General features: G+C 48.2%; 1 protein-coding gene across 1 annotated transcript in view; it reads left to right on the forward strand.

Moving 5' to 3' along the window:
- Nucleotides 1–13,723, forward strand: part of LOC129862752 (putative sodium-coupled neutral amino acid transporter 10) — a 70,094-nt gene that overhangs the window by 51,062 nt on the left and 5,309 nt on the right. Inside the window, 4 exon segments of the mRNA XM_055935065.1 lie at nt 5,531–5,734; nt 6,018–6,437; nt 6,546–6,647; nt 7,145–7,165. Of these exon segments, the coding sequence (XP_055791040.1) occupies nt 5,531–5,734; nt 6,018–6,437; nt 6,546–6,647; nt 7,145–7,165 (747 nt within the window).

Below are 13,723 nucleotides of genomic sequence, written 5' to 3' on the forward strand. Positions count from 1 at the left end.
CTGTCTCGCTCTCTGTCTGTCTCGCTCTCTGTCTGTCTCGCTCTCTGTCTGTCTCGCTCTCTGTCTGTCTCGCTCTCTGTCTGTCTCGCTCTCTGTCTGTCTCGCTCTCTGTCTGTCTCGCTCTCTGTCTGTCTCGCTCTCTGTCTGTCTCGCTCTCTGTCTGTCTCGCTCTCTGTCTGTCTCGCTCGCTCTCTGTCTGTCTCGCTCGCTCTCTGTCTGTCTCGCTCGCTCTCTGTCTGTCTCGCTCGCTCTCTGTCTGTCTCGCTCGCTCTCTGTCTGTCTCGCTCGCTCTCTGTCTGTCTCGCTCTCTGTCTGTCTGTCTCGCTCGCTGTCTGTCTGTCTCGCTCGCTCTGTCTGTCTCGCTCGCTGTCTGTCTGTCTCGCTCGCTGTCTGTCTGTCTCGCTCGCTCTCTGTCTGTCTCGCTCGCTCTCTGTCTGTCTCGCTCGCTCTCTGTCTGTCTCGCTCGCTCTCTGTCTGTCTGTCTCGCTCGCTCGCTCTCTGTCTGTCTCGCTCGCTCTCTGTCTGTCTCGCTCTCTGTCTGTCTCGCTCTCTGTCTGTCTCGCTCTCTGTCTGTCTCGCTCTCTGTCTGTCTCGCTCTCTGTCTGTCTCGCTCTCTGTCTGTCTCGCTCTCTGTCTGTCTCGCTCTCTGTCTGTCTCGCTCTCTGTCTGTCTCGCTCTCTGTCTGTCTCGCTCGCTCTCTGTCTGTCTCGCTCGCTCTCTGTCTGTCTCGCTCGCTCTCTGTCTGTCTCGCTCGCTCTCTGTCTGTCTCGCTCGCTCTCTGTCTGTCTCGCTCGCTCTCTGTCTGTCTCGCTCTCTGTCTGTCTCGCTCGCTGTCTGTCTGTCTCGCTCGCTCTGTCTGTCTCGCTCGCTGTCTGTCTGTCTCGCTCGCTCTGTCTGTCTGTCTCGCTCGCTCTCTGTCTGTCTCGCTCGCTCTCTGTCTGTCTCGCTCGCTCTCTGTCTGTCTCGCTCGCTCTCTGTCTGTCTGTCTCGCTCGCTCGCTCTCTGTCTGTCTCGCTCGCTCTCTGTCTGTCTCGCTCTCTGTCTGTCTCGCTCTCTGTCTGTCTCGCTCGCTCTCTGTCTGTCTCGCTCGCTCTCTGTCTGTCTCGCTCTCTGTCTGTCTCGCTCTCTGTCTGTCTCGCTCTCTGTCTGTCTCGCTCTCTGTCTGTCTCGCTCTCTGTCTGTCTCGCTCTCTGTCTGTCTCGCTCTCTGTCTGTCTCGCTCTCTGTCTGTCTCGCTCTCTGTCTGTCTCGCTCTCTGTCTGTCTCGCTCTCTGTCTGTCTATCTCGCTCTCTGTCTGTCTGTCTCGCTCGCTGTCTGTCTGTCTCGCTCGCTCTGTCTGTCTCGCTCGCTGTCTGTCTGTCTCGCTCGCTGTCTGTCTGTCTCGCTCGCTCTCTGTCTGTCTCGCTCGCTCTCTGTCTGTCTCGCTCGCTCTCTGTCTGTCTCGCTCGCTCTCTGTCTGTCTCGCTCGCTCTCTGTCTGTCTCGCTCGCTCTCTGTCTGTCTCGCTCGCTCTCTGTCTGTCTCGCTCGCTCTCTGTCTGTCTCGCTCTCTGTCTGTCTCGCTCTCTGTCTGTCTCGCTCTCTGTCTGTCTCGCTCTCTGTCTGTCTCGCTCTCTGTCTGTCTCGCTCTCTGTCTGTCTCGCTCTCTGTCTGTCTCGCTCTCTGTCTGTCTCGCTCTCTGTCTGTCTCGCTCTCTGTCTGTCTCGCTCTCTGTCTGTCTCGCTCTCTGTCTGTCTCGCTCTCTGTCTGTCTCGCTCGCTCTCTGTCTGTCTCGCTCGCTCTCTGTCTGTCTCGCTCGCTCTCTGTCTGTCTCGCTCGCTCTCTGTCTGTCTCGCTCGCTCTCTGTCTGTCTCGCTCTCTGTCTGTCTCGCTCGCTGTCTGTCTGTCTCGCTCGCTCTGTCTGTCTCGCTCGCTGTCTGTCTGTCTCGCTCGCTCTGTCTGTCTGTCTCGCTCGCTCTCTGTCTGTCTCGCTCGCTCTCTGTCTGTCTCGCTCGCTCTCTGTCTGTCTGTCTCGCTCGCTCGCTCTCTGTCTCGCTCGCTCTCTGTCTCGCTCGCTCTCTGTCTCGCTCGCTCTCTGTCTCGCTTGCTCTCTGTCTCGCTTGCTCTCTGTCTCGCTTGCTCTCTGTCTCGCTTGCTGTCTGTCTCGCTTGCTCTCTGTCTGTCTGTCTCGCTTGCTCTCTGTCTGTCTGTCTCGCTTGCTCTCTGTCTGTCTCGCTCTCTGTCTGTCTGTCTCGCTCGCTCTCTGTCTGTCTCGCTCTCTGTCTGTCTCGCTCGCTCTCTGTCTGTCTCGCTCGCTCTCTGTCTGTCTCGCTCGCTCTCTGTCTGTCTCGCTCGCTCTCTGTCTGTCTGTCTCGCTCGCTCTCTGTCTGTCTCGCTCGCTCTCTGTCTGTCTCGCTCGCTCTCTGTCTGTCTCGCTCGCTCTCTGTCTGTCTCGCTCGCTCTCTGTCTGTCTCGCTCGCTCTCTGTCTGTCTCGCTCGCTCGCTTTCTGTCTGTCTCGCTCGCTCTCTGTCTGTCTGTCTCGCTCGCTCTCTGTCTGTCTGTCTCGCTCGCTCTCTGTCTGTCTCGCTCGCTCTCTGTCTGTCTCGCTCTCTGTCTGTCTCGCTCGCTCTCTCTCTGTCTGTCTCGCTCGCTCTCTCTCTGTCTGTCTCGCTCTCTGTCTGTCTCGCTCGCTCTCTCTCTGTCTGTCTGTATCGCTCTCTGTCTGTGTCTGTCTGTCTGTCTGTCTGTCTGTATCGCTCTCTGTCTGTCTGTCTGTCTGTCTGTCTCGCTCTCTGTCTGTCTCGCTCGCTCTCTCTCTGTCTGTCTGTATCGCTCTGTCTGTGTCTGTCTGTCTGTCTGTATCGCTCTCTGTCTGTCTGTCTGTCTGTCTGTCTGTCTGTCTGGCTCGCTCTCTGTCTGTCTGGCTCGCTCGCTCGCTCGCTCGCTCTCTGTCTGTCTCGCTCGCTCTCTGTCTGTCTCGCTCTCTGTCTGTCTCGCTCGCTCTCTGTCTGTCTCGCTCGCTCTCTGTCTGTATCGCTCTCTGTCTGTCTGTCTGTCTGTATCGCTCTCTGTCTGTCTGTCTGTCTGTCTCGCTCTCTGTCTGTCTGTCTGTCTGTCTCGCTCTCTGTCTGTCTGTCTGTCTGTCTCGCTCTCTGTCTGTCTGTCTGTCTGTCTCGCTCTCTGTCTGTCTGTCTGTCTGTCTCGCTCTCTGTCTGTCTGTCTGTCTGTCTCGCTCTCTGTCTGTCTGTCTGTCTGTCTCGCTCTCTGTCTGTCTGTCTGTCTCGCTCTCTGTCTGTCTGTCTGTCTGTCTGTCTCGCTCTCTGTCTGTCTGTCTGTCTGTCTGTCTCGCTCTCTGTCTGTCTCGCTCTCTGTCTGTCTCGCTCTCTGTCTGTCTGTCTCGCTCTCTGTCTGTCTCGCTCTCTGTCTGTCTGTCTCGCTCTCTGTCTGTCTGTCTCGCTCTCTGTCTGTCTGTCTCGCTCTCTGTCTGTCTGTCTCGCTCTCTGTCTGTCTGTCTCGCTCTCTGTCTGTCTGTCTCGCTCTCTGTCTGTCTGTCTCGCTCTCTGTCTGTCTGTCTCGCTCTCTGTCTGTCTGTCTCGCTCTCTGTCTGTCTGTCTCGCTCTCTGTCTGTCTGTCTCGCTCTCTGTCTGTCTGTCTCGCTCTCTGTCTGTCTGTCTCGCTCTCTGTCTGTCTGTCTGTCTCGCTCTCTGTCTGTCTGTCTGTCTCGCTCTCTGTCTGTCTGTCTGTCTCGCTCTCTGTCTGTCTGTCTCGCTCTCTGTCTGTCTGTCTGTCTCGCTCTCTGTCTGTCTGTCTGTCTCGCTCTCTGTCTGTCTGTCTGTCTCGCTCTCTGTCTGTCTGTCTGTCTCGCTCTCTGTCTGTCTGTCTGTCTCGCTCTCTGTCTGTCTCGCTCTCTGTCTGTCTGTCTGTCTCGCTCTCTCTCTGTCTGTCTGTCTCGCTCTCTGTCTGTCTGTCTGTCTCGCTCTCTGTCTGTCTGTCTGTCTCGCTCTCTGTCTGTCTGTCTGTCTCGCTCTCTGTCTGTCTGTCTGTCTCGCTCTCTGTCTGTCTGTCTGTCTCGCTCTCTGTCTGTCTGTCTGTCTCGCTCTCTGTCTGTCTGTCTGTCTCGCTCTCTGTCTGTCTGTCTGTCTCGCTCTCTGTCTGTCTGTCTGTCTCGCTCTCTGTCTGTCTGTCTGTCTCGCTCTCTGTCTGTCTGTCTGTCTCGCTCTCTGTCTGTCTGTCTGTCTCGCTCTCTGTCTGTCTGTCTGTCTCGCTCTCTGTCTGTCTGTCTGTCTCGCTCTCTGTCTGTCTGTCTGTCTCGCTCTCTGTCTGTCTGTCTGTCTCGCTCTCTGTCTGTCTGTCTGTCTCGCTCTCTGTCTGTCTGTCTGTCTCGCTCTCTGTCTGTCTGTCTGTCTCGCTCTCTGTCTGTCTGTCTGTCTCGCTCTCTGTCTGTCTGTCTGTCTCGCTCTCTGTCTGTCTGTCTGTCTCGCTCTCTGTCTGTCTGTCTGTCTCGCTCTCTGTCTGTCTGTCTGTCTCGCTCTCTGTCTGTCTGTCTGTCTCGCTCTCTGTCTGTCTGTCTGTCTCGCTCTCTGTCTGTCTGTCTGTCTCGCTCTCTGTCTGTCTGTCTGTCTCGCTCTCTGTCTGTCTGTCTGTCTCGCTCTCTGTCTGTCTGTCTGTCTCGCTCTCTGTCTGTCTGTCTGTCTCGCTCTCTGTCTGTCTGTCTGTCTCGCTCTCTGTCTGTCTGTCTGTCTCGCTCTCTGTCTGTCTGTCTGTCTCGCTCTCTGTCTGTCTGTCTGTCTCGCTCTCTGTCTGTCTGTCTGTCTCGCTCTCTGTCTGTCTGTCTGTCTCGCTCTCTGTCTGTCTGTCTGTCTCGCTCTCTGTCTGTCTGTCTGTCTCGCTCTCTGTCTGTCTGTCTGTCTCGCTCTCTGTCTGTCTGTCTGTCTCGCTCTCTGTCTGTCTGTCTGTCTGTCTCGCTCTCTGTCTGTCTGTCTGTCTGTCTCGCTCTCTGTCTGTCTGTCTGTCTGTCTCGCTCTCTGTCTGTCTGTCTGTCTCGCTCTCTGTCTGTCTGTCTGTCTCGCTCTCTGTCTGTCTGTCTCGCTCTCTGTCTGTCTGTCTCGCTCTCTGTCTGTCTCGCTCTCTGTCTGTCTCGCTCTCTGTCTGTCTCGCTCTCTGTCTCGCTCTCTGTCTCGCTCTCTGTCTCGCTCTCTGTCTGTCTGTCTCGCTCTCTGTCTGTCTGTCTCGCTCTCTGTCTGTCTGTCTCGCTCTCTGTCTGTCTGTCTCGCTCTCTGTCTCTGTCTGTCTCGCTCTCTGTCTCTGTCTGTCTCGCTCTCTGTCTGTCTGTCTCGCTCTCTGTCTCTGTCTGTCTCGCTCTCTGTCTGTCTGTCTGTCTGTCTGTCTCGCTCTTTGTCTGTCTGTCTTCTATGTCCCCGTCTCATTCTCTTAGGCTGTATTGTAGGTCCGTATTAGTGTTGCATCTCTTTATAGCTTAGTTTATAGCTTCTTTATAGCTTCTGCTGCCATCTAGTGGCTCTTACACATACAAATAAATTGTTCCTTCCCAGCAGTAGAGAAGCCGGTGGTCGCGAAACAGCCTGAGGTGAAGCCTGTGTTGGTGGAGAGGCCTAAGGCCCCTGCTGCTTTAGAGCCAGTCCGTCCAGTAGAGAGACAGCAGGAACAGGCTGAGCCCCCCCAGATCAAAGGACCTGAACAAGGAGTTCCAGACAGGAAGGAGGAGGAGGAAGTGCAGCTGGACCGCCCTAATGCAGGTACAGAACCAGGGGGAACCTGTTAGAACCAGGGGGAATGCTATAGAACCAGGGGGAATGCTATAGAACCAGGGGGAATGCTATAGAACCAGGAGGAACCCTATAGAACCAGGGTGAACCCTATAGAACCAGGGTGAACCCTATAGAACCAGAGGGAATCCACTAGACTAGAACATAGAAGGAAAGCAATAATCTTTAAGTAATGGTTTGTTTGTCAGAATACTATTTACAGCAACACCTGAAAGTCCATGTGTTATAGCTGTGTGCACTCCCCCTCCTCCAGGTGTGGCGGTACCTGACGGGGAGGCCCATCGGCACGAGCCGCCCATCCCCCATGATGAGGTCCAGATAGAGAAGAGGAAGAATGACGCAGAGCTGGAGGAGGAGAACCAACCTGCAGCGGGAGGAGAAGAGTCTGAGGGTCAGGGAATGGCGGACCAGGAAGAGGTGAAGAATAAAGAGGGAGGAGAGGAGGAAGATAAACTTCCTTTGTTGGTGAAAAAGGAGGAAGTGGGAGGAGCTGAGGTGCAGTCCAATGAGGTGCTGGAGAAGCCTGACCCGGGGGTGGTGGAAAAACAGGAAGTCCCACTCCTAAAGCAAGTGGAGAAACTTACCCCAGTGAAAGAGGTGCTTGTTGGGAAGGATGTGGTGGCTGAGCAGGCGCTGGTTCTTCCGGCCAAAGCCCCAGAGGCTGCTGGAAAACGTGAGTATGACTGGTCTTTATCCAGAACATTCAATCATCTCAGATGCTGTCGGTGATTTGATTGGCTGTAGATATGTTGGACACCTGGCCTTTGACCATGTGGTTTAGGTGAGCCAGCGGCCCCAGTTGCTGAAGCAGTGGTTCCCGTGGCAGCAGAGGGGGCTGCTGTTCCAGAAATAAAGGAGAGAGGAGCGGAGGACAAGATGGATGGTAAGTGGAGTGGAAATTGCACTAAGGATAAGCAAGATTAAATAAAAACAAATAAGAGTAGGATTGAAGTACAGAACAAGCACCAGGGTTAACCGTTTAAGACAGACAAGACAGACCAGTTCAGACAGACAAGACAGACCAGTTCAGACAGACAAGACAGACCAGTTCAGACAGACAAGACAGACCAGTTCAGACAGACAAGACAGACCAGTTCAGACAGACCAGTTCAGACAGACCAGTTCAGACAGACCCGGGCAGACAGACCCGGGCAGACAGACCCGGGCAGACAGACCCGGGCAGACAGACCCGGGCAGACAGACCCGGGCAGACAGACCCGGGCAGACAGACCCGGGCAGACAGACCCGGGCAGACAGACTAGACCCGGGCAGACAGACTTAAGTTGATTCACTCAGGATACTCCACATCAGGTTTTTGTTTTTTCTCCGCTAACTCTTGTCTCTCTCCTTTCTTTTCCTGTATACCGGCTCCTGTCACAGTGATACAAAAGCTGGTTGCAGGTATGAACTCATCCCTCGCCTTCTGTCGCTCTCTCTCTACTTGTTATGGAAGGTTTGGGTTTCGCTTCCTTTTAGGTGGTTGTAGAATTTAACGGCTCTTTTCTGAATTTTGTTAGTTAGCTGGTATCGGCCTAATTCTGCTCTGCATGTATTTTGTGTTTTACATTGTACACAGAGGATATTTTTGCAAATTTCTGCATTCAGTCTAAAATTGGTGTTTGTTCCATTTTGTGAATTCTTGATTGGTGAGCGATCCCAGACCTCACAACCATAAAGGGCAATGGGTTCTATAACTGATTGAAGTATTTTTAGCCAGATCCTAATTGGTTTGTCGAATTTTATGTTCCTTTTGATGGCGAAGAAGACTCTTCACAGCTTTGTGGAAGTTACCTGTGGCTCTGATGTTTAGGCCGAGGTATATATAGTTTTTTGTGTGGTCTAGGGCAGGTATTCCCAAACTGGGGTATGCAATGCCGTCGGGGGTACGCCAAATAAAAATGTGATTCACATTTATTTTTTTTAAATAACATTTATATTTGAAAATGGGGCTATACATTTGGGCGAGGTTGTTTTTCTCGCCTGAGTAGCCTCGTTTCACTGCCAAAAATAACATTAAACCATCTAGTGTTCACCGAAATAACAACACAATGTCAAATACAGGTAGCCTAGTCAAATCATTCACATCCAATCACATTAACCATTACTCCCTCGCGGGAATTCCGTTAACGGTCCGTATGTAGCCAAAAGCTCGACAATTGATACATGTGTCCATAGAGAGACATATCAGCTTTACTGGTAGTACTGCTACTACCAGCAGTACTTCACCTGCACCTGTCGACGATACAAGTTGTTCTGCTTCCACGAGCACATCCAATGCTAGCATCAGTAATTCTACATTTGTTGTTAGCCCAGCTAGCATGGACACTGAGGGTTGTGAATCTGATGCAGCCAAAGAGCTATTGCCCCCTTACCCGGGAAAGCACCAGACAGGGACGTTGGACCATCGAAGAGGCGCAAATATGATGAGATCTACATTGATTTGGGGTTCACTTATATTGGGAGTAGTGCCTTTCCTCAGCCACAGTGTGTTATATGTGCAAAGTACTATCTCACAACTCGATGAAAACTTCACTCTTGTGCAGACATTTAGAAACAACATGCTAATTTCAAAAATAAGCCACGAGTTTTTTTGAGCAAGAATTAAGACGACTTTCGAGAAGTAAGACGTGTAAAAGCAACAGACACCATCAATAAGAAGGGGCTAGAAGTGTCTTATATGGTGAGCTACCGAGTGGCTGAGAGAGGCAAGCCACATACTATTGAGGACTTAATTCTTCCTGCTGCCGCGGATATGGCTGCGACAATGCTGGGGGAAAAGGCCCCAAAAAACTATACAGACAATGCCTTCATCAAACACCACTGTTTCACGACGCATCAGTGACATGGCAGGAGAGGTTTTGAAACAATTACTGCTTCGCATACAAGCCAGTGAAATTCTATGATGGCGCAAAAGCCATGACAGGGAGACATAGTAAAGTGGTAACACGCGTGCAAGCAGTTGCTCCCGATGCCACTTGGGTACACTGCAGCATCCACCGAGAGGCTCTTGCTGCCAAAGGAATGCCAGACAGTTTGAAAGACGTTTTGGACACTACAGTGAAAATGGTTAACTTTGTTAACGCAAGACCCCTGAACTCTCATGTATTTTCTGCACTATGCAATGATATGGGCAACGACCATGTAACGCTTTTACAGCAAATAGAAATGTGCTGGTTATCAAGGGGCAAATTATTGACGAGTTTTTTTAAAATTGAGAGACCAGCTTAAAGTTTTATTTACTGACCATAATTTTTACTTGTCTGACTGCTTGCATGATGAGTTTCTCACATGACTGAGTGGGTTTTTTCTCGCCTGAATGATCTGAATCAAGGATTAAAGGGACTCTTCGCAACTATAATCAGTGTACGGGACAACATTGAGGCTATGATTAAGAAGTTGGAGCTCTATTCTGTCTGCATTAACAAGGACAACACACAGGTCTTTCCATCATTGTATGATTTTTTTGTGTGCAAATAAACTCAAGCTTACGGACAATGTCACATATGTGATGGAGCGAACCACCTGAGTGAGTTGGTTGCGTAATCACGCAGGTACTTTCCCAAAACGGATGACACCAACAACTGGATTCGTTATCCCTTTCATGCCCTGCCTCCTGTCCACTTACTGATATCTGAACAAGAGAGCCTCATCAAAATTGCAACAAGCGGTTCTGTGAGAACTGATTTTAATCAGAAGCCACTGACAGATTTCTGGATTGGGCTGCACTCAGAGTATCCTGCCTTGGCAAATCGCTCTGTTAAGGCACTGATGCCCTTTGCAACCATGTACCTACCTACAGTTGAAGTCGGAAGTTTACATACACTTAAGTTGGAGTCATTAAAACTCGGTTTTCAACCACTCCACAAATGTCTTGTTAACAAACTATAGTTTTGGCAAGTAGGTTAGGACATCTACTTTGTGCATGGCACAAGTACTTTTCCCAACAATTGTTTACTGACAGATTATTTCACGTATAATTCACTGTATCACAATTCCAGTGGGTCAAAAGTTTACATACACTAAATTGACTGTGCCTTTAAACAGCTTGGAAAATTCCAGAAAATTATGTCATGGTTTTAGAAGCTTCTATTAAGCTAATTGACATCATTTGAGTCAATTGGAGGTATACCTGTAGATGTATTTCAAGGCCTACCTTCAAACTTTGTGCCTCTTTGCTTGACATCATGGGAAAATCAAAAGAAATCAGCAAAGACCTCAGAATTTTTTTTTGTAGACCTCCACAAGTTTGGTTCATCCTTGGGAGCAATTTCCAAACGCCTGAAGGTACCACGTACATCTGTACAAACAATAGTACGCATGTATAAACACCGAGGGACCACGCAGCCGTCATACCGCTCAGGAATGAGACGCGTTCTGTCTCCTAGAGATGAACATACAAATCAATCCCAGAACAACAGCAAAGGACCTTGTGAAGATGCCGGAGGAAACCGGTACAAAATTATCTATATCCACAGTAAAACAAGTACTATATTGACATAAACTGAAAGGCCGCTCAGCAAGGAAGAAGCCACTGCTCCAAACCCACCATAAAAAAGCCAGACTACGGTTTGCAACTGCACATGGTGACAAGGATCGTACTTTTTGGAGAAATGTCCTCTGGTCTGATTAAACAAAAGTAGAACTGTTTGGCCATAATGACGTCATTATGTTTGGAGGAAAAAGGGGGAGGCTTGCAAGCCGAAGAACACCATCCCAACCGTGAAGCACGGGGGTGGCAGCGTCATGTTGTGAGGGTGCTTTGCTGCAGGAGGGACTGGTGCCCTTCACAAAATAGATGGCATCATGAGGTAGGAAAATTGTGAATATTTTGAAGCAACATCTCAAGACATCAGTCAGGAAGTTAAAGCTTGGTCGCAAATGGGTCTTCCAAATGGACAATGACCCCAAGCATACTTCCAAAGTTGTGGCAAAATGGCTTAAGGACAACAAAGTCAAGGTATTAGAGTGGCCATCACAAAGCCCTGACCTCAATCCCATAGAAAATGTGTGAGCAGAACTGAAAAAGCGTGTGCGAGCAAGAAGGCCTACAAACCTGACTCCGTTACACCAGCTCTGTCAGGAGGAATGGGCCAAAATTCACCCAACTTATTGTGGAAGGCTACCCAAAAACGTTTGACCCAAGTTAAACAATTTAAAGGCAATGCGACCAAAAACTAGTTGAGTGTATGGTAACTTCTGACCCACTGGGATTGTGATGAAAGAAATAAAAGCTGAAATAATTCTCTCTACTATTATTCTGACATTTCACATTCTTAAAATAAAGTGGTGATCCTAACTGACCTAAAACAGGGGATTTTTACTAGGATACTAGGAGTTTAAATGAATTTGGCTAAGGTGTATGTAAACTTCCGACTTCAACTGTAAGCGAGAGTGGATTCTCTGCTATCACTAGTAGAGGTCAACCGATTATGATTTTTCAACACCGATACCGATTTATTGGAGGACCAAAAAAGCCGATATCGATTAGTTGGCCAATTTCTTTTTAATATATATATATGTATATAAAAATGGTTAGCTTTTATTTATTTATATATATATATAAATATATATATAATTTATTTAATAAATAATGAAACGTGTTCAATTTCGTTTAAGTAATACAAAAACAAAGTGTTGGAGAAGAAAGTAAAAGTGCAATATGTGCCATGTAAAAAAGCTAACGTTTAAGTTCCTTGCTCAGAACATGAGAACATATGAAAGCTGGTGGTTACTTTTAACATGAGTCTTCAATATTCCCAGGTAAGAAGTTTTAGGTTGTAGGTATTATAGGACTATTTCTCTCTATACCATTTGTATTTCATATACCTTTGACAATTGGATGTTCTAATAGGTACTTTAGTATTGCCAGCCTAATCTCGGGAGTTGATAGGCTTGAAGTCATAAACAGCGCAATGCTTGAAGCACAGCGAAGAGCTGCTGGCAAATGCAGGAAAGTGCTGTTTGAATGAATGCTTACGAGCCTGCTGCTGCCTACCACCGCTCAGTCAGACTGCTCTATCAAATCATAGACTTATAACACACAGAAATACGAGCCTTAGGTCATTAATATGGTCAAATCCGGAAACTGTCATTTCAAAAACAAAACGTTTATTCTTTCAGTGAAATATGGAACCGTTACGTATTTTATCTAACGGGTGGCATCCAAATCTAAATATTGCTGTTACATTGCACAACCTTCAATGTTATGTCATAATTATGTAAAACTCTGGCAAATTAATTACGGTCTTTGTTAGTAAGAAATGGTCTTCACACAGTTCGCAACGAGTCAGGCAGCCCAAACTGCTGCATATACCCTGACTGCTTGCACGGAACGCAAGAGAAGTGACACAATTTCCCTAGTTAAAAGAAATTCATGTTAGCAGGCAATATTAACTAAATATGCGGGTTTAAAAATATATACTTGTGTATTGATTTTAAGAAAGGCATTGATGTTTATGGTTAGGTACACATTGGTGCAACGGCAGTGCTTTTTTCGCAAATGTGCTTGTTAAATCATCACCCGTTTAGCGAAGTAGGCTGTGATTCAATGATAAATTAACAGGCACCGCATCGATTATTTGCAACGCGGGACAAGCTAGATAAACTAGTAATATCATCAACCATGTGTAGTTAACTAGTGATTGTTAAGATTGATTGTTTTTTTATAAGATACGTTTAATGCTAGCTAGCACCTTACCTTGGCTCCTTGCTGCACTCGCATAACAGGTAGTCAGCCTGCCACGCAGTCTCCTCGTGGAGTGCAATGTAATCGGCCATGAACGGTGTCCCCCCAAAAAATTATGCCGATTTACCGATTGTTATGATTAATCAGTCGACCTCTAATCACTAGCATGAAAACTAAATACAGTCACAGACTGTGTGTGGAAAATGATATAAGACTGAGACTCTCTCCAATACAACCCAACATTGCAGAGTTATGTGCATCCTTTCAAGCACACCCTTCTCATTAACCTGTGGTGAGTTATTCACAATTTTTGATGAACAATTTAAGGTTTTATATGTAAGATTGCTCAATAAAGAGCAAAATTATTGATTATTATTATTTGTGCCCTGGTCCTATAAGAGCTCTGTCACTTCTCACGAGCTGGTTTGTGACAACAACTCAGTCATCCTTATGTTTAATAAACCGCCACAGGAAAGGAAGACAAAGAGTTACCTCTGCTGCAGAGGATAAATTCATTAGAGTTAACTGCACCTCAGATTACAGCCCAAATAAACATCTCAAATAAACATAATCTGTTCAGAGGAGACTGCGTGAATCAGGCCTTCATGGTCGAATTGCTGCAAAGAAACTACTACTAAAGGACACCAATAAGAAGAAGAGACTTGCTTGGGACAAGAAACACGAGCAATGGATATGAGACCGGTGGAAATCTGTCCTTTGATCTGATTCAACATCCATGTCTTTGAGACGTAGAGTAGGTGATTGGATGATCTCTGCATGTGTGGTTCCCACCGTGAAGCATGGAGGAGGTGTGATGGTTTGGGGGTGCTTTGCTTGTGACACTGTCTGATTTATTTAGAATTCAAGGCACACTTTTAAGCATGGCTACCACAGCATTCTGCAGCGATATGTCATCCCATCTGGTTTGCGCTTAGTGGGACTATAATTCGTTTTTCAACAAGACAATGACCCAATACATCTCCAGGCTGTGTAAGGGCTATTTGACCAATAAGGAGTGATGGTGCTGCATCAGATGACCTGGCCTCCACAATCACCCGATTTCAACCCAAATTGAGATGGTTTGGGATGAGTTGGACCGCAGAGTGAAGGAAAAGCAGCCAACAAGTGCTCAGCATATGTGGGAACTCCTTCAAGACTATTGGAAAAGCATTCCTCATGAAGCTGGTTGAGAGAATGCCAAGTGTGTGCAAAGCTGTCATCATGGGAACTTTAAAGAATCTCAAATATAAAATATATTTTGATTTGTTTAACAT

This window comes from Salvelinus fontinalis, chromosome 1, assembly GCF_029448725.1.
Source record: "Salvelinus fontinalis isolate EN_2023a chromosome 1, ASM2944872v1, whole genome shotgun sequence".
In the NCBI taxonomy this organism is placed as follows: domain Eukaryota; kingdom Metazoa; phylum Chordata; class Actinopteri; order Salmoniformes; family Salmonidae; genus Salvelinus; species Salvelinus fontinalis.